The sequence below is a fragment of the Jaculus jaculus genome, chromosome 4 (assembly GCF_020740685.1).
Source record: "Jaculus jaculus isolate mJacJac1 chromosome 4, mJacJac1.mat.Y.cur, whole genome shotgun sequence".
Taxonomy (NCBI): Eukaryota; Metazoa; Chordata; class Mammalia; order Rodentia; family Dipodidae; genus Jaculus; species Jaculus jaculus.
In genome coordinates, this window is record NC_059105.1 from 44,309,088 (window position 1) to 44,330,565 (window position 21,478).

The 21,478-nt window shown below is 37.4% G+C and overlaps 1 protein-coding gene across 1 annotated transcript in view; it reads left to right on the plus strand.

Moving 5' to 3' along the window:
• Dnah7 (dynein axonemal heavy chain 7) overlaps positions 1-21,478 on the plus strand; it is a 259,409-nt gene that overhangs the window by 44,704 nt on the left and 193,227 nt on the right. Inside the window, exons 11-19 of the mRNA XM_045148328.1 lie at positions 898-1,081; positions 1,679-1,858; positions 5,673-5,945; positions 6,967-7,094; positions 9,341-9,419; positions 12,196-12,420; positions 15,092-15,238; positions 17,430-18,115; positions 20,410-20,596. Coding sequence (XP_045004263.1) covers positions 898-1,081; positions 1,679-1,858; positions 5,673-5,945; positions 6,967-7,094; positions 9,341-9,419; positions 12,196-12,420; positions 15,092-15,238; positions 17,430-18,115; positions 20,410-20,596 — 2,089 coding nt within the window. The remainder of the gene's footprint in view (positions 1-897; positions 1,082-1,678; positions 1,859-5,672; positions 5,946-6,966; positions 7,095-9,340; positions 9,420-12,195; positions 12,421-15,091; positions 15,239-17,429; positions 18,116-20,409; positions 20,597-21,478) is intronic.

Here is a 21,478-nt window from a genome sequence, read left to right on the forward strand (position 1 = left end):
CTATTTTGTTTGCTACAACACATTACCTTCATCATTATTAAAGAAAAGATGTCATATCTGTTTATATCTCCCCTAACACTCTTCCTAGGACATAAGATCACAATACACATTGTTACAAAGGTGAATAAACATATGTAAATCTTAGATTTGTTCTGTTGGAACATTCTAGCCATTTACATTAGCTATTTTCAATCCATTATCTCTTATAACAGAATGTACCAGTGTTCCTTAATCTTGCAGCATTGAATAGTGGTTTTATAAGTGGAAAACTTAACTTGTTTTCAACATGATGTACTTACATATAAAATTGCACTATTATTCTTTTATTACAAGGACACATACACACTTGAAACCTTGTTTTAGATCATAACTCTTTCAATATTTCACATTAAAGGAAATTGGTAAAATAAAATATACGACTTTTTTGATTTGTACCATGTTTTAGAGCAACTGTGAAAGAGAGGAGCATGCACACCACACACGTCTCACTTGGTGTGGGCTCTCTTGGTTTAATCAGCCATTTGCATTATGGCTTTAAAATAACAAATTAGTCCCCGGAAGCCATTTAAGAGACTGGAAAGAAGTGTCTCATAGCATCCAAAAGGTTAGTTCTCTTATTTTTTTTCAAAAAGTACAGAAACCATAGCTACAGAATTAGATTTATGTTTTATAGAACCATATTACTGAGTAATTTTCTATTGGTTATGATTTAAAATTTCTTTTCCTGGGAGAAGTGAAATACTCTAAGTCCTTACATTTCAAAGAGTGGATAATGTCACTTAGCAACATGCCACCTTATGAAGACCTTTGGATGTCTAGAATTTACTGTTAATGCTTAATGTAAAAGGAGTAATTCACTGAGAGTATTGACTTTTAAAAGTCTTTTGTTCTTTCAAGGTGGTTTCCAGAAGTGCAGAATATTTATTACCAAGGTAATAAAAGAAAGCAATTGCCAACTGGTGACAACAGTGCCAAATTGGAATCCTTTTTCAACTGTGCTGCTACACTTATGACTTTACAGCTGCAGGACCTCACTTTAGTCTCCATGCAAGATTTCACAGACTTAATTGCACAACCCCCAGTAAGTGCAGTTCAGTAGCACCAATACGCATTTACTTACATGCTTATTTTCAGTTCTATCTGAGAGGAAACTAGCAACATGTCTCTTCTACTGAGAGAACAGAGACTAAATCTTCAGACCTCTGACACTTATCTGTTAAAGTCGGTGTCAACTTGCATATTTAGATAATGTGATTATTGTCACAATAGGAGAGGATTTGAAGAAATAATTGGGACCCTTCAGGCATGAAGGCTAGGTAGAGTTTTCATCTTTCCCTGGAAGAAGTTTCTGTTAGTCGCAGTGTGAACAGAGCGTCAGCATTGGGATGCTCTTCTCTTGAGCATGTTCTTTGGTGTTCTCCTTCGAGTGAGACTCTGACCCTGGAGTTGACCTGTGAGTCCAAGAAGATCCCAGATGCCAAAAAGTTGGGCTGCAATCACTCTTGCTCTTTTTTTCAGTAGGATTCCTCCTTGACTTAAGTATCTACGGTGTAAAGGGAGTGTGGGTGGATTCCCAATATTCTGGTTGGAACTGGTGTACTTGGTCATTTACTACAATTAGTATATTGTTATATTAGTTGTGTTTGTAGTTATAAATACATATCTAAATGTTTTGTAGGAATCTATTCGAGCTTATGAGCATCCAGGTTTCATCATGAGGCTGGTTCTTGATAATAACACCATTAAGTTTGAACCTGAGTTTAATGACTATATAGATATCCTTGTTAACGTTTATGACGTCATGATCAAAGCTGTCAGTTTTGTGCCAAGGGTTGAGACAAAACTGTATTCCAAGTGGGTAAGTAGAAAGGACATTGTGATTTCTTGAACTTACATAATAAATTTCACTTCTATTGACTTGTGGAAGATATTGACAGGGGTCCCCTGCTTCACAAAACATGAATGGCATGGAAAGTTTGACTTCTAACATAGCATTGTTAAAAACACTATTTCACATCAGCTTCTATTATAAAATATACAACTTTCCTAGACTAGTCTTTCCCTCGATTCAGCTGAAAACTTTCTGAGGGGCAAGAATTCAGCTTAGGAGGGACGTTGAAGCAGCTGATGAGTGTGGGGTATAAGTCTCAAATCATTTGCTACAGCACTCATTAAATGCTATAGACCTCCATTATACATTTGCAACTCTGTTAAACCATCCTCTAATTGATTACCCTACCCATACACCCTTTTCTATAAATAGCAAGCTCTTGTCTCTCTACTTTCAACTCATAGATCCTGCCTGTGACATTTCAATAGTAGTCACTTCAAATTACTATGTTAATTGAGCATGACTGAAGATTCATTAACTTGCAAGGTTTGCAAGTTTTGTAATCCAATCAGTAGCTTTCTTCCTGTGTTTCAAACTAATTTACAAATATTTCTTTCATACAATAAATTCAGGATACTAGTATATAAGTACTTAAATTATTGTAATAAAATTAACATTTATGTAGCTATAACTTATTATTACCGTTACCCAAAAGCTCTCTCCTATCACACCTTCCTATTTACACCCCCATGCTAACTTCTCACAAAAGAATAATTAACTTGAGTTTTGGAGTGGCTATTATTCATTTTAAAAGAATAGACTTACTACTTACCTATGTTCCCAAACAATTTTTGTTTAATATATTGAATGTGTTTGTCTAAATATAGTCATTTATGTACTATTTGTGACTTATATTTTATTTAACATTATGATTATGAAATTAAGCATTTTATTGTCTTCTTTATTGACCTTCTAGGTGTATTTCATTTTCTAAGAATTCCATCAACTTCTTTTTCAAATAGACCAAATTATTTTTCTTAATTTTTAAAAAAAATTTTAGAGACAGTGAGGGACAGAGAGAGAGACAGAAAAAGAGAGAGAGAGAGAGAGAGACAGAGAATTGGTGTGCCAGGGCCTTAGCCACTACAATCAAACTCCAGATACTTGCACCACCAAGTGGGAATATGCAACTTTGTGCTTGCCTCACCTTTGTGTGTCTGGAGAGTTGAATGTGGGTCCTTAGGTTTCCCCGACAAATGCCTTAGTGGCTAAGCCATCTCTCCAGCCCAGGTCTAGTTATTTTTGAAGGCCTTTGGCATTCATTCATGTAATCATTAAGATTATACTTCTTATACATATTATATATTTTTCCATTTGTAATTAATAATTCCAATATCTGATTTCTTTGCCTATCTGACTCTGCCTTTTATAGACTCCTGTCCCTAGCATTTTACTTCTTTGATTACTTTCCAGTTATTATTATGAGTTTATGCACACAAGAACTTCATACAGGGTTGTCTTTGAGGCTATAGTCTGAATTATTTCCTTTGGGATTTCTGTATTCTTTTGAGAGCTCTGAAGGGTCATTTTAGACCAAGGCTCATTTTTTACTGAATCCTTGCATGGTGACTCGGGGGCAATGGAACAGCCCTAACTGTACGAGTATGGAAGATCTGAGTACGGTTCTAGTTACAGATTATTAAGGCATTCTTGTCTTCCTAACTGAGAAACAATGTAAAAATGATCATCTCTTTCCTCATTCTTTTTTCTTCATTGACATATTCTGTCACAACATAGTACACATGTCTGGAGTTCATTTGAACTGAACTACCCATTGCCCATTCTTTTTTTTTTTTTCTTTTTCTTTTATGTTCTTTTTTTTTTTTTTCCAGGCTGACCTGCAACTCACTACGTAGTCTCAGGGTGGCCTCTAACTCATGGCAATCCTCCTACCCCTACCCACCCCCGAGTACTGGCATTAAAGACGAGCACCACCACACCCAGCTGAGTGCCCTTTCTTTCTTTCTCTCTCTCTCTTTCTCTCTCTTGCTGTGTCAAACATTTGTAAATATTTATTTACAAAAAGAATTACTAAGCGTTAAGTAGCCATAAGCAATAGTTATAATAAGCAAGATGAACTTAACTGCTATCACTTTATGGTTATAAAATTGGCTTTAACATCTTTGGTTTCTGGAGTAAAGAGGGAATACAAGTTCAAGTTAGTATTAAAATAGTTAATTTAGACTTCTTGGGAAGAGAACATTTGTCCTGGCATCAGATTTTGAGAGCTAGGTCTTTCCGGGATAATGGATAATGAATTTGAAACCCTACATGGCATTACCTAGTAACATTTAAAAAATACAAATCTGGGGTGATTTGGGTGATCAGTCACGTTCGGAATTAAATCATAATGGAGTGCCTTGAATAAGATAATTTTATACAATCTAAATGATTTTTGAAAGCAACTGCAGAAGTGGAATTCATATTGCTGTTGTGGTTAATAGGAACTGAAAGGAGACTAAGGTATTTTTCCATGGAAGGCAAACCTGTCAGGGCAAATGCACTCTGAGCCCAAGCTCATAACTGTCTCATGATCTACTCTGATATGCTCAGAATACCTGAAATACCCACACAAAATATCATTTTTCTTAATTCTTGATTGGAAATAACTAAATTTAATATTAGAATTATACTTTCTAAGATGGTTTTGAAGTCCTGGGATCATATTGTATTTAGAAAGACAGCTCTATTTTAAAAAGCAGACAGCTCTTAAAATTTTAATAAACATTAATTAACAATAATAAACATTCTGTACTGTGCATTAATGACATAGGACTTACAGGACATAGATTGCATTATCCTGAAATTCTTGTTTTAGAAAAGATGATACCAAATGTTCACTGAGCCCAGGGTGAAGTGGGGGGCAGGGGTGGAAGTAACAGAATTCACTATGGTTCTCAAAAAGTATCAGTTTTAAGCAAGATGATTTTCTGAAGTGCCCACAGGAGGTATAGCAGGCCAGTGTTTCCTGGTTGACTAAACAAATTACCCAGTCTTGCAAGGAATCCTTTGTTGTGATCAATGTAAATGCTGTGGAATGTCCACTACAGACAATGATTTTTTGCTCAGTTAAAAGTATCATTTTCTAAATGAAAGATAGAACACAGATATTTTAAGAATGCTTCAGACAATAAATTATGTCAGCACTCTTCTTAGTTGAGAAGGGAAAGAGGAAAGCTGTTAGGTTTGTTTGCATATTTGAGACTGTTGTCTCATACATTCTTGCCCACCATTATTCTGATTGTGATAGAAAAATACAAGTTTTACAACCAAGGATTTCAGTCTATTCTGGTGTTGTTCACAGACTCAAAGATCAAAGGTCAGTGGATGAGTCATAATCTTTCTTTGTTCCACATGTATTTCTCCTCAAGGTGAAGTTCTGTGATTGACGAGCATGCTGACATGGTATTAAGATAGCATATTTTCTTTTAATAATGTACAGTGTAAGCAGTCTTATAAGGCTAGCATATGCAATCATACAAGTAAAACAGAGGTTTTGATGTTTTACGTTCTCAATCTTATTTTGCACATATTTTCAGGTGACTGCTCTTTCGTCCATACAAAAAGCAAAACACTTGCCTTTAAATCAAACAAATAGCCATACAAAGCTTGATTTTAAAGCACTCCTGTGATTGAATACTTTTTGTAGATTAAAAATCCAAAACAGTCTGTGAATAGAAAAGAAAGACAATATAAAATGACTGGCATTTTTACAAAGACAAATAATATGGTTTCTTTAACCTAAGGGCCTTTAAATTACATTGTTCCTCTCTTTGCTTAGGAAAGTAAGTCTAAGCCAACAACCTTGAAGCCCATCATTCTGAAGGAGATTGTGAATAAGCACAAGGAGAAGATCAAGGAGGTGGTGATAAAAGAGAGCGTGGCTCCCACCAAGCACCTCCACCTCTATGACAAGTACGAGTTCCTAATTACCAGGAAAGCTGAGCGTGATGTTGATACATTCCTTGCACAAAGCCAGAGTTATGAAAAATTAATAGACGAAATTCGCAAATACCAAAAGCTAATGGAGGAGATACAGTACACCTCTAGGAAGGTAAGTGATTCATTTTGGTACCTCTATTTGTGTCTACTGATCTTTTCCTAGTTGTATTAACATATGGTTTTAGAGCCCACAGAGAAGAATGAGAGCCTTGCTAACAACAAGAACATGTTTGCTGAGCTTGGGACATGTCCAAACACTGTGGTCAGCCCGTTCTTGTGTTCATGAACTGACCCTCTGGTGCTACCACACTGGCCTGTGAGTTCTTTGTGTAATTGACCATCTCCTCCTGATTGCAAGAACTTACTGTTTCCTTTGCCTCTTGTTTACAAACCCTTTGGAAAATGATGTAATCGTACCAAAATATGCTTTCTCCAGTTTAGAAGGAATCTAGTCATTTAAAAATTTCTCTTTTTTGCCCTTTTATTAAGAACATTTTTTCATATTTTCTATCCTGTATGGCTTCTGTGTACAGAGCAAGGAAACCTTTGAAATGCCCCTTCCTGCTGGATGGTGGTGCACCAGGAGTCCCAGCACTCAGGAAGCAGAGGCAGGAGGACCACAGCTTCAGAGCTAACCACTCTGGACTACAAAGTGAGACACAATCTTCAAAAAGAAAATGAGTGAAGCCCATTTTATCTATTAACCATAAATCAGTTCTCCAAATTTTTAAGATCTATTATTGTTTTGAAATAAATTTCATCTCAGAACCTACAAGATAGATGTAAACTCCAAAGGAGATGTATGAGTCTCAGAACCCTCTCTGTGGGAAAGGCTTTTTGTTTATTTGGTTGGCTTGCTCTGGTTTATTGTAACAAGATGTTACTCTGTCTCAAGGTTGGCCTGTTACTCACTATGTAGCCTAGGCTTGCCTGGAACTTGTTCAATCCTCCTGTCTTAGCCTCCCAAGTACTGAAATGATCAGTAAAAGTCACAGTGCCTAGTATCTTTTAAAGTCAACTTGTTAGATTGCACACACGAAATTATGTCAATATTATGAGAATGGCAAATTTATGAGAATATTTTATTCATTTTTATTTCTACTCAAGTTTGTTAAACTGTCACTACTTTGCAGACCATTCGTTTAGGAATGTTTGAAATGCACTGTGAGGAATTAATCCGAGCTTTGGTGAAACGAGCAGACATCCTCTGTGGGAAACTCATAGCTAAAATGTTCCGAGATCATCAAGAACTAAACACAAGGTACACTTTTTATATTTTTGTTTCACGGAAGGGAATATTAAATATATTAAACTGTTATTCAACTAAAGCAATAAGTTAGAGCAGTGTCATAAATGATGCAAAAGAAAATTCCTACTTGGTACAAGTGACATTTTGTGATGAAATACCTACCATGATTGCTCTTTCATCACAAATGTGCCTTCTTCAATATCTGAATTAAGGTGGCATTAAGATCCTTCTGCATACTCTTGCATAAGTCAGGTGGACATTACTTTCAGTCTTTAGATTTGTGTAGTCAGTATATGCATTGGTTTAATTGGTTTTCATAGTGAACTTTTATAGAAGTTATCAACAGAATCTGAGGAACTCTCAAAATCACAGCCTTGCCTTACTTTCACTGTTCTTCAAGGCCAAGACAAGTTGTTATCTTAGCTGGAAACTCATGTGTTTAACCAACCCGGTGAATTTTAGGGAAGCTGAGCGGTGCAATGCAAACCCCACAGACCACCAGCAGTATGCAGCTGAATACATGTCTGTAGAAGTCGGATGCGCACTTAGTGTGACTGACTGGCCTTCCAGTGACGGGTGTTAGCGTTGCTTTGGGAACTTCTTTTCTGGGATCCAGTAGGAGGGGAAAACAGAAATAATGACTATTTTTCTTGCTTGTTTTTTGAGACAGTATTTTGCTTCATTACCCAGATGACCTGAAAGTCAGCATCTTCCAGCCTCAGCCTCTTGTGTGCTGGGATTACAGTCATAAATCAATGTACTTCCTTCCCTCTCAGAATGTATTTTTTATGACCATAGTATCAGATCAGAAAAGATCACTAAAATAGTCATCTTAAAATGAGTAGAAGTCTACAATGTTAGACATGGGACTAAACTAAAATATGAATAAGCTGCTGACAGAAGTTGCAATGTAAAAGGGGGAAAATACGAACCGGTAAATTACAATACACAACACTATGCAACATAGTACACAAATACGTTATACTGCTACCACCTCACAAATAGAGCAAAGATCTGGTTTATTTTCTCTCAGTGTGGTGTTGGGGAAAGCTACAAGAAGGCAGTGATGAATGGATTTCATTTTGAAGGATGTGTTGTGCAGGTGAACGGTATGGGTGAGAGACTCTCAGGGAGAGACAATATGTACAGAGGACCTGTGAGGTCATGCGGTCTACCCAGACCCGAGGATGGTCTGCACTGTCTTCACAGACATGGAGGTTGACAAGAGAGGTGCTAAGTAGAACACAGGGGATTAGGTAGCTTGTGTGGGAGCCACAAATGTATTTTCAGCTTAAAGCACCCTATTTCCTCTACAAGTACCAGAACAGTGAAAGCGCCTTAGTTTTTCTTGGTGGTGGAAGATTTAACTTCATAGCTCCCTTCCCCTCCCCTCCCCTCTCTCTGAGCTCAGGCCAGTTGTACTCCTCCCGCATCTTCTCTTTGGTGTGCCAGATTCACTAGATGGGTAGAGACATCAGGGCTACTGTGGGACCCTCAATGTCAATGACTCACGCTTCTTGCACCCACATATCCCGGCTTGCTGCCCCACGGAGCCCTCCACAGAAGTCCCGCATTCTCACCTCTCAGCTCCCCGCTTTGCTTCCTATCTGAAGCCTTCTTCATTGATTCTGCCTCTGAAATGTTCAAACAGGTTCACAGTCCTCATCTTCCAACCGCAAGCTCAGCTCAGCTTTGCTCGCCGTGCTGTTCCTCTCACCTCACAGTCAATTTTCGTGAAGATTCTTTTCTGGAGTTCCTTAGCTCCTCCTGTTCTTTCTTTCCTACCCCCAAGTAAGTTCACTATGCTGTCCACAACCCAAATAGGTATAAGAAGTCTTTGCATATAGTAGAAGTTTCTGGGCATACAGGTTCGTTTTTAAATTCCAAGTAGAGTTAACAATTCCCTTTGTTTCTTCTCAGCGAGAGCTGTGTGACAGCTCTTAAAACTCTATACTAGAAATGTTTGCCTATGGCCCTGTCTCCCACATTAGACTGTAGAGCTGCTTCAGGGTGATTATAAAACCTTTCTCATTTTAATATGCTTGTCATTTAATATCGTAGATGGGAATGTTATGCATGACCATTAAATTTGCATTGAATGAATAAGTAAATGAACACAAATTTGTATTTAATTTATTAGATGTCATATAGACATATTATAATCTTTATTTTTTATGCAGTGGAGCATTAAATAGTAACTATGTTTGAGGTGAAATTTAATCATAAATTTGTAAGATTGACTTTGTCTGGTATTTCAGTCTATGTGAAGAATTTGAGAAGATAGCTGAACAAGCCCTTAGCACTCCTCCAAATACAGCAGAATTGATGGAAATGAAGGTACTTGTTTATGAACTGATTGTAGTATGGTAATCACTTCTTCATGACACAATAATGACGACAGTCACCCAAAAGTTAAAATAGATGCTAAGCAATCGTAAGGACATGGGGCTGGAGAGTTTGCTCACTGATTAAAGCAGTTTCCTGTAATGCCTAATGGCCCTGGTTCCATTCCCCAGTACCCACATAAAGCCACATGCACAAAGTAGTGCACACATTGGAGTTTGTTTGCATTGGTTAGAGGCCAAGCACACCCATTCTCTCTCTCTCTCTCTCTCTCTCTCTCTCTCTCTCTCTCTCTCTCTTTCTGTCTTTCCTTGCAAATAAATCACAAGAACATTTTAAGTTTCATTCCTGAGTCCACAGTTTGGATGGTTTTTCTGGTCTCAGTGTGGTCCCTCTGTTGGGTCACTTGGTACCGTTACACTCAGCTCAGCTAATCCATGTAAATGTCTCTTAGCAACTTGTCTTTGCTGTTCTCATCACTCAAGCACCGGCCAGCGCTGAGTGTGCTCTCATAGTACGGCAGAGATACACGCAAAGCAATGGTATGAGGGCTCTGCAGCCGCAGTCACGTGAGCTGACATCTCACTGCTGAAAGAGAGGACACTATAGGGCACCGAGGCTGAAGAGGTTCAGAAGTAGAGTAACTAGTGAACTTCTCTACAGGTATTAGTGAGAGCTTTATGAACAGTGACTACCACGTTAGCAGGCATAGGCCAGGACGGCACTGTCGGACCACTTCTCATTGACAATCAATAAATATTTAATCCTTAAGCAGTATTTATTTCGTTTTCTGTAAAAACTATGTTTTATTAGATACTGACCTTTTTTTTTTCTGATAGTGTGCAGAAATGTGTTTTGAACATAGAATTTGTGGCACTAAAAATTTCGATTCCCCCCCCAAAATTGTTTTTTCAATTCGCACCGTGGTTTTCATGTTACTTCTGCATTTCAAGTCTTTTTTATAATAAACACAATAATACAAAACAACCAACCACAAGTTCATTATTCCCATCTCATTCTTACATTACCCTTTTATAGGATTGTTCTTTTTCATTTTCTTTTTTTAAATATTTTTATTTTTTTAAGTATGCCATTCTTTTTTTTAAATTTTTTGTTCATTTTTATTTATTTATTTGAGAGTGACAGAGAGAGAAAGAGGGAGGGAGGGAGGGGGAGAGAGAGAGAGAGAGAGAGAGAGAGAAAGAGAGAGAGAAAGAGAGAATGGGTGCAGCAGGGCTTCCAGCCACTCACTGCAAATGAACTCCAGATGCATGCACTCCCTTGTGCATCTGGCTAACGTGGGTCCTGGGGAGCCGAGCCTTGAACCAGGGTCCTTAGGCTTCACAGGCAAGCACTTAATTTCTAAGCCATCTCTCCTGCCCTTCCTTTTCATTTTCTAGTATTCCCAAATCCAAAACAGAAGCCTTTTTAAAAAATACTAAAATATTTAAGAGAACCTAAGAAAACATGTAAAATCATTCAAAACTTTGTATAGGCAGAAATTATAAAAGGAGGCTGGAGAGATTTCTCAGTAGTTGGCATGCTTGCCTGCAGGGCCTGATGACCCAGGTCTGATTCCTCAGTGTCCACATAGAGCTAGATGCACAAGGTGGCATATGCACCTGGAGTTTACTTGCAGGCTAAAGGCTCTGGAGCACCCATTCTCTCTATCTGTCTCTCTTATTTTTTTTTTTTTAGTTTCTCTCTCTGTTTTCAAATAAATAAATAAAAATTTAAAAAGAAATTATGAAAGGAATTCAAATAAATATGGGTACATATTCTTCAAATCATTCACTTAAACATATTTACTAAAATTTTTAGAACAAATATTTATATCAACTCTAAGAGAGTTTTATTTTCTCTAAAGTATCTATGACTTTTGAATTTTACAATAGTTTTTACAGGTTATCATATGAAATGGAGTAGAAAGTAGAGTGTTCCAACACTGTATACTTCATTTCATTAAAGGAAAATTGCTTTTGAAAAAACTAATACCTGCTATAATGAGAATTACTTGTCCACCTTCCTAGACATCACAGGATTTGGAAATTTGGGGGTTATTTAGAGTGACTTTCTACTGTACATAGTAATCTTTAACAAAATTATAAAACAAGATTCACCATTTGGTATTTAAAATATCTCCATGGCTTTAAAAAATTATTTATACAAGAGGAAAACCCAGCTGTTAAATTTAATCAATACAGAAATCAGTCATTTATTATAAATAGGGAGAAGTATAAAGATAGTTGGTGGGCCACTCAGGAGGCTGATTAACTAAATTTAAGAATACACATTTTTCAGTTAGGCATGTGTTACTTATGAGCACTACTATGCTTTCTAAGTCTGGTTTTTACTGCTGTGTAGGAACTCTGTTGGCTGGGTATATTTATTTTATAGCTGTCCATTCTAAGCCTTTCTTGCTTTCTGAAATTCCTCAGTTTTTTTTGTCCATAGGCTTTATATTTTGATGCCAGCCGTCCATTAAGATGTCATCTGTGGGCTGGAGAGATGGCTTAGCGGTTAAGCGCTTGCCTGTGAAGCCTAAGGACCCCAGTTCGAGGCTCGGTTCCCCAGGTCCCACGTTAGCCAGATGCACAAGGGGGCGCATGCGTCTGGAGTTCATTTGCAGAAGCTGGAAGCCCTGGCGCGCCCATTCTCTCTCTCTCCCTCTATCTGTCTTTCTCTCTGTGTCTGTCGCTCTCAAATAAATAAATAAAAAATTTAAAAAAAAAAAAGAAAGATGTCATCTGTAACCTTTGTTTTCCTTCAGGCTCACATTCAGAAAGTGGAGGAAACCACCATGGTTGAACTGGGACAGAAGCTAGTGGATTCCAAAAACTGCCTGGCCTTCCTCATTGAGTATGTCAACTTGTCTCCTGCAGACATCAGGCTAAATAATAATGTTTTCCAGTGGTATGGAAGAATGGGAGAAATTTTTGAAGAACACAGAAAAATAATTAAAGAGAAAACAGAGCAATATCAAGAAGGTCTCAAGGTTGGAATCATAGGCATTTTAAATTATTCTCATTTTATTAAGATATGTGAGTTTCTACTTTTTACTTAGCATTGCCAAGTCCTTTATTTCATAGGCCAAATATTGTAGCTTTCTTCTACTGTAAATCCTTACAGAAATTGTATACATGTTGAGGTTTTTTTTCTAATGGAAGATTAAGGAGTAATTGAGTAGTTTGTTGATCAATTTAGGGTCATTTCTTGATTTTTGAAGGTAGTAGGAAGGGAGCTTTGGAAAACAATGCCTGCAAGTGATCATTAATGAAAAATAATATTTATCTTGAGAAATTTATGGTACTATTTTTAGGTGGCTCTTTATTGCTTGAATATTGAGGCTCCTTTGGTGAAATGCTTCTTCATACCTCATAATCACACAGGCATTCCTCAACACAGTGCCCAGAACTAACATTCTTTTCCATATAAGGTTTGTAACTAACCTCTGCCTGCCTGCCTAGACTAATTTCCTACTTGACTTTTCTGCACTTCTTGCTTCTGACTTTCTGTAACTGCAGGCAGCTCCTGGTTCCCTGTTCCGCTATGCTGCTCAGCTCAGCTCAGCTCTGGCATAGTCTCTGTTCACTCTGGCGCATTCTGCACCAGGATTGTCTACCCAGCACTCACCGTGTTTGCTAAGCAGCAGCAGCTCCAGGCAGCTTCTCTACTGCTCTTCCTGTGCTCCTAACACAGCTCCACTGGACTCGACCCAACCAATTACTCTTAGTGTTTTCAGGCCTATCTCTCATGAGATGATCAGCTCCTCCTGAGAGCCTTGTTTTAATGTTTCCTTTATATGTCACTCTGGCTAGCACAGTGACTGAGCCACAGTGTTTCAGTCCATTTTGTGCAGCTATAATAGAAGACTCAAGACTGGGAAATTTATAAAGAACAGAAGCTTCTTTCTTACAGTTCTGGAGGCTGAGAAGTGCCAAGTTCAAATGAGGCCTTTTTGCTCTGTCAGCTGAGAGTTCATGAGCACACGTGCATAAGAAAGAAATAACAGAGAGAAGGAAGAAGGGAGATGAGAGGACCCAATCTATCTTGTTTGTAGAAATCCACTGTTGGAATAACTCCCTCCCTCCCGTGATAACTACTAATGCACTCATGAGGACAGAGCCTCTGTGAGCTAGCCAACTCTTACAGATCCCGCTCCTCAACATTTCTTCAGTGGGGATTAAGTTTCCAGCACATGAGCTTGGGGACCCGTTTGACTCAAAGCCCACAGAAATGCCATGACCGCTGCTAGCTATTACCTGAAGAAATGTCCTAATATTTTCAATCCCATTTTGTGTAAATTTCCCACAGATTAAGATTGAGTGTTTGTAGGTTACTCAGTTGAGACATCCTTTGGTCACATGCTGTTTCCCTCTCTTTAACCACACCAAAGAAGATTCACTCCATTCAGAGTATATTATTTAAATTATAATCATAGGCTTAAATATCCTTTATTTTCTATCCTTCTAGTTTATATTTCTACTTTTTATTTATAGTATTTCAAAAATGTTTAATTGTGGAAAACTCATGAAGAATAAATATCATATACTTATAGTACTATAAAATATAGTAGATTCTTAGAAAATTGCTAGGTGACTCAGAATTATCTATGCCTAATTATAAAGTATTCCATCCCAAAAATCTACACATTATATTGGTGAATTTTTCCTTCTGTTTTCCCACATTGAGTCAGAGCAATAAATCAAACCAGAAACTAGAAGAAAGAGAACAAAAATATATGTAGATAATCTATAAAAGATAAAAATACATATTTCTGAATAACCCAAATTTGACTTTTAAATATTTCATTAATAGATATTCTTAGAGCCATTTCATTTTTGATTGCTTACTAATGATATTTACAATAAGCATTTTTCATTAGGCACACACACCTGCTTTATATTGAAATATTAAACTAGTTAAGCTTTTAAATCAGAATTTATTTACCTTGAATATTTCTTGCCTTGAGACCACATGAGAAAAAAAAATTGGAATATCTTATTTTAGTATTGCCAATCAAAATTTTGTCTGAAGAACAGAGCACAGTTAAGTTCAAATATTTCCAACTGCTATCAAAAAACCACAAGTATTTCTATATTGCTTTAAAAAACCAGATTTTTTTCTTTTAGCCACATAGTGGTCATTATGAGATTTTTTTTTCAAATGCTAAGTCACTTGTGTGCATAAATTCTTTAGCATACTAAAGAATATCATTTTAAGTTAAATTATAAATTCTTACAGAAGTAGTATAAACTTGGAAATCTGGGAATTATATTAAATTTAAAAAATTCTGGGCTGAGGAGATGGCTTAGTGGTTAAGGTGCTTGCCTGCAAAGCCAAAGGACCTAGATTTGATTCCCCAGGTCCCGTGTAAGCCAGACACACAAGGTGGCACATGCGTCTGGAGTTTGGTAGTGGCTGGAGACCCTGGTGTGCCCATTCTCTCCCTCTCTCTCTCTCAAATAAATAAAAATTAAAAAAATATTAAAACCTTCTTCCTAGTTTGAATCTTTGCCGTTCTTTAGATCATCTTTCTTTATATATTTCCAGGAACTAAATATAATGATGTGATGACAATTTTGATAACACTTTCAGATTTTCTCTTGATCCCCAAGGGTCTTCACTTTTTAATATAGTAACCACAAGTTTTGTTGTTCTATTAGTTACGGTGTGAACGGTTTGTGGAGGAATTGGAGAGCTATGCTAAGCAGGCAGAAGAATTTTATACATTTGGAGATCTTCAGGATGTACAGCGGTATCTGAAAAAGGCTCAGACACTGAATGCAAAATTGGATTTAGCAGCAGACAAGGTAGAGTTAAAACATTTCTTGCCACATGATTTGGTGTTCTACTCATTGCTAAGAAGCAGAGTCAGCTGGGCATGGTGGTACATGCCTACAATCCCAACACTTGGGAAGCTGAGTCAGGAAGATTATGTGTTTGAGGCCAATTTGTTCTACAAATTGAAACCTCTGATTCAAAAATGAATGAATAAATAAATAGACTGAAACAGTTTAAATATATTTATTACAGAACAATAGAATTGACCTGGGTAAATTTTATAGACAAGCCTCAAGGAGATGCAGCACAATTTTCTGTTGATAGTGACATGTTTCAGTGGACTTCATATTCTACTTTTAAAAGAGAATGGTGGGCTGGGCATGAGGTGCATGCCTTTAATCCTAAAACTCAGGATGCAGAGGTAGGAGGATCACTGTTTGAGGTCAGCCTGGAACTCCAAGTCAGCCCAGGCTAGAATGAGACCCTACCTCATAAAAAGAGAGTAATGACTACCTTCTCAGATTTTACTCTCATCAATGGCAACATAATTTAACCATAATAGTTGAGAACTCATATTTTTGAGCAGAAATAGGCAATAATAGTGCCTGGTTACTATTGCTTCTACTTCACAGCTACTTCTAAACTGGGCCCATTTTTTTCTGCCACTGAGCCCCATATTGCCATGGTAGAAACCAGCTTTCTCATCAGAAACCTGCAAGAGGAAATGCTATGCCCTTTACACATAAAGTTTGGAATTTCTTACCAAATTTTTATCATGAAAACACACTGTATTATGATGCCTACCATTTTAACTGGAGCCACTGATATTTTATATAACCTGTGCAAGTGATATCTACAAGTTTCCAATTCTGTAGATTTCTCAACCTACTTCCTCATAATTTTCACAAAGAACTGAAGAGATAATTAATGCTTTCTTTACCTCTTTTTCTCTTGTGCATTTTCAAGACTGGGCCTGTCACATCTTCTCTATGAAAGACTTATGACTATATTATTTCAGTAATGCCTTCCACCTCTGAATGACAGCATATATATTTTTATGAATGCATAATATTATTTGGTATCAAGCAGTTATTGTTTTGAAACAATCTTTTCTTTTGCATGTGTGTTTTGTGTATGTGTGGTGTGCATGTGTATGTATGCTTGTAGTGTCCAATACATTTGCCTGCAGTAGATGCCCCTCGCCTGTAGTGGCCAGAGTGGACTGTCAGGTGTCCAGCTCCATTGGATTCCACCTGGCCTTGTTTTAGATCTGGAGTTTTTTATACTGTTTCTGGAGCTTGCAGAACTCTCACAGTTTTTGGGTCTCTGATGTCCTGGGACTACAGAGGTTAAGGTGCACATGCCCATGTCTTGCTCATTCTATGTGAGATCTGGGGATTTGAACTTAAGGAGTCTCAGGCCTCTTCAGATCCTCGTGTGTGTTCAGGAAGCACACATAGCAGCTGAGCCATCTCTCCAGCCCTGAAACATCTTTTCTCTTGCCTGAAATTATTGAGCAATTGCCATTTAAATTTCCAACTACACATGTCTTCTAAGCTGGATTACTAAATTTTATAAATTTGATCTTATAAATTGGATATATTGTGGGTTTTTTTCTATTTTTTACAGGACTTAACACAGTGTTTATATATTTGAAATACTTAATTTCTTTTAGTGAATGAAGCCAGTTTCTCTACATACTTTTGTGGACAAAACATTTTTATATTTCTAAATTAATTTTTATATTATCAAACATAATTCTCTGAAAATTAGGATCAAACATATATAAGGAAATGAAATTCACCATTTAAAAAAGTAAATCCTGTAATTTGTGACAACATGGATGAACCTAGAGGACACTGTGTTAAATGGATAAATTAGGCATGGAAAGACATATACCACATGATCTCCCTTATAGGTAGAATTGAGAGATGTTAGATGTCCTGAGGACAAAAAAGTATGTGAGGTAATAATATACAAGCCAATTAGCTTCAGTTACCTATTTCAGAATGCATTAATATTTCAAAACATCACTTTTATACAACACACACACACACATATATACATTTTGTTATATTTTTGGGAGACAAACAGAAAGAAGGTCAATGCTTAGTTTTTTTACATTTATTAACATTAAATTTTAGGGTTCATGAAGGTTGCATTTGGCATTTTAAATACCATACACTTTCAGAATCATGTCTTCAATACTGGTCTTTCCAGATTGAGCAGTTCAATGCTGAAGAAGAGGCATTTGGCTGGACCCCATCAGTATATCCTCAACGTAAAAAGATTCAAGATGGCTTGAGCCCTTATCTTCATCTCTATGAAACAGCCGTAGAGTTTACCACCAAGCACAGAGGATGGACAGAAGGACCATATCACAAAGTGAATCCAGACCAAGTAGAAACAGATGTTGGAAATTACTGGAGAGGACTATATAAGCTGGAGAAAACCTTCCACGATTCTCCAAATGCTTTGGCAATGGCAAAAAAAGTAAGAGCAAGGGTGGAAGAATTCAAGCAGTACATTCCTCTCATCCAGGTGATCTGTAATCCTGGCTTGCGCCCCAGGCACTGGGAGGCCATGTCTGCCATTGCTGGCTTCCCTCTGCAGCCATCAGATGACTCCACTGTCTTCTCTTTCATAGACATGAATCTGAGCCCATATTTAGACAGATTCGAAAACATCAGTGAGGCAGCTAGCAAGGAATATTCTCTCGAGAAGGCCATGGATAAGATGATTTCAGAATGGGATACAATGGAATTTTCCATCCTTCCCTATAGAGAAAGTGGAACATATATTTTGTCATCAGTTGATGAAATTCAGATGCTGTTGGATGACCATATTGTCAAAACACAAACCATGCGAGGATCTCCTTTCATTAAGCCATATGAAAAACAAATGAGGTAAAGCAATCTGCACTATGTTACCCAAATCATTTATATTTAATGTAAAGTTATTTTGGAAGTTGACTCTGCATGTCATATTTCATGTCATAAGTAGTTCATTGAAGGGGATGGGAACCTTCATTATTTTAAAAATAGTCCAGATCCGTGTGGTATCAAAGGACAAGGATAGGACACAATCATAATCCAGATATTCATTTCCGTTGCTGACAATCTGATATTGTTTCTTAATTCTAAAAAGAATTTTGTAACTGAACATAGTTTAGAGTGTACAATGTATAAAACAGAAAATAATGTCATTTTCCAAAGATAGGAAATAGTCAGAGGCAATCCCCATACACCTATGGTAGCTTCTGCTTATTTGCATGACAAATAGTAAGTAAGTGTAAAAGAAAGAAACTGTAATTTTAGTCTGGAGAGTTAAGAAGCAAAGTACGAAATACACTAGATCCCTTTCCCCATTTTTCAATCTTTTCAATTCTAGAAATGTGTTTATGTTTTACTTTTAAATCAAGACAATGAAATCAGACTGCAGTGTTCAGTGAGAGTTCACATGGCAGGGACACGCTGACTTGGGAGTCAGCCTCTGCTCTGCTGGTCCCATAGGGGAAGGCTGACCATAAGCACAGGTGCTCTCTGATGGGAGTTGGCTCATTCTCGGTCCTGCCTCCTGCCAGGTTGCTAGAGAGCAAACTACTTGCAAAGTGGTGCATCTAGATTATTTTTGTTGGTATTGTTTGCTATCTGCTTGTGTGTGTGTGCATGTGTTTGTGGTGTGGTGTGTGTATGTGTGTAGAGTATGCACATGTACATTCCCATGTGGTGCCCCATGTGTTTGCCTGAAGTGGAAGGAGAAATCATTGGATGTCCTACTTCACTGTTCCATCAGCTCTTATTTAAGCAGGAATCTCATATTGATCCTGGAGCTTGTCATTGTGTGTGTGTATGTGTGTGTCTGTTATTTTTTGCAAGTACCAGCAATTTTTTACTCTTGGGTCTCTGCTCCCTACAGGACTGGGTTATAGATGATGAGGTCACACCCAGCTGTTTATTTGGGTTGGGGGGAATCCAACTCACATCGTCTCTCAGGCATTCCCAGGCCCTCGTGTTTTGTGTAGGATGTGCTTTTAACTGCTGAGCTGTCTTTCCAGACCAATATTTTTTTCTAAAAATTTACTAATAAACAGGGAAAAAAATTATTTTGAAAGGCATTCAAAAATGGCTGGTATATTAAAGAACTATGTATACCTTTTTATTATCTAAGAATTGCAGATTTTAATGATTTAAATTTAATGTTTTAATTATCTAAAAGTGCAGATTACCATTTACAAATAAATAATATGTTAATGTTCAAGCAAAGCTTCCCCACTTCCAGGTTCTTTTGTCATTAACAAAGCAGTCTTCCTCACACCTTTGTTCTCTCTGCTAGAGTAATTGGCAGCTGTTCTCTGTTCAAACTGAGTTCTGTTCTTTATTAGTGGGGTGAACTTGAACCTGGTAGTTACCTATATATGCTTTAATCTCCCCATTCTTAAGTAAATATTACAATATATCCTGCCTCACGGGGATGCTGAAAGGATGGATAAGTGCAAAGGCATTGCAGAACTGTGCTTATAAAATTCTTGCTTTATGGAGCAATTATAACGTTTATACTTAAGAAACTTAAGTCATTAATTTCCATATTTAGAAGTGAACTGATAACCTACTATAAATTTCAATGTGCCTCCTTTTCATGAGTGTCAAAGTAATATATTTATGAGAATGTAAATTTTGTGAATCCCAACTATAAGTTGAAATGTTTTATCATAGAAATAAAGATTTTATGGGCCCACATTAATAGGAAAAATAGAATGTCAAAGGAAACAAATGAGTCTTGGATGTAGCTACAATTCTTTGGAAGCTCAGGGTACCCATTGTGGAGAATATTTTACCACCTCCAAAATCTCATTCCACAATTTGCATCTTTGAGGTGTGGAACTGGATCCTAGCAAGGTTTATTGTTATAACACACACAGAAACCAGCCCAATTTTGAAGATAGGTGTAATTAAACTGTATGAATTTCTGTAAACATAAATACTGGTGTTATTGTTTTAAAGCAGGTTTTTTTTTTTAAAGCAACCTACTTATTTCTCTTTGAGTAAAACTAGAAGAAAAAAACAAACAAAACAAAACCTAGAGTAATAAAAATTGGTGTGTCAAATGGCATGTAAGATTGACAAGCTAGTTGTGGCTCTGTGTTGTTTGAGACACTGCTTGGGTTGCTGTCCTAAGAGGTCCTGTGTTTGCTCCTCAGAGAATGGGAGGGCAAGCTCCTGCTGCTGCAGGAGATCTTGGATGAGTGGCTCAAGGTCCAAGCCACCTGGCTGTACCTGGAACCCATTTTCAGCTCTCCAGACATCATGTCTCAGATGCCTGAAGAAGGCAGGCGATTCACAGCTGTGGATAAAACATGGAGAGATGTGATGAAAACTGTCATACAAGTAAGTGAAAATCCCTGAAAATGTGATTATTTAGTAGAAATGATATGGTTTTTGGTTTCAGAAACCATATAAGCTATTACTGTTTACATTCAGCCATTATCTCCTTCCCATATATGTTTTCTTCTCAGCTTTTAGTTTAGAATTCCAGGAGCAAGAAATGTAGGAGAAAAAAGTATTTTGTCATGATTATTCTTTGAGATCCATGCCAAATTTATGTTCCTGACCTTGGGCCCTGTGAGTGGTCCTCACCAGGGTCTCTGATAGGAAGACAGCACTCTCAGGGCACACTGTCTGCACCATTCCATGGTCTCCGTGGGGTGCCAGACCACCACTGAAATTCAATGTGACGGGCAAATGACAGCAAGCATGCCAGCTACCCAGTTAGCCAGTGTCTGTCACAGGGAACTAAAAAACTGAAAACAGGAATGGTGATCACTTGACCCAGAGAATCTGATAAGTGCAAGCAAAATTCAAGAAAGGCTTGGTAGATGGCTAAGCTGTGAAAGATGCTTGCTTACAAAGCCTGCTGTCATGAGTTCAATTCCCCTTTACCCTGATAAAGCCAGATACAGAAAGTTGTGTACATGCATCTGTATTTGGAGTTTGTTTGCAGTGGAAAGAAGCCCTAATATAGCTATTCTTCATTCATTCTCTCTCTCTCTCTCCCCATCCCTTCTTTTTCTCATCCCTCTCTCCTTCCCTCTCCTTGCAAATTAAAAAAATAAATGCAATAAGATTAAAAAACACACAGATGGCTGGAGAGATGGCTTAGTGGTTAAGGCATTTGCCTGCAAAACCAAAGGACCCAGGTTTGATCTCCAAGGACCCACGTAAGCCAGATGCACAAGAGACACATGCATCTGATCATTTGCAGTGGCTAGA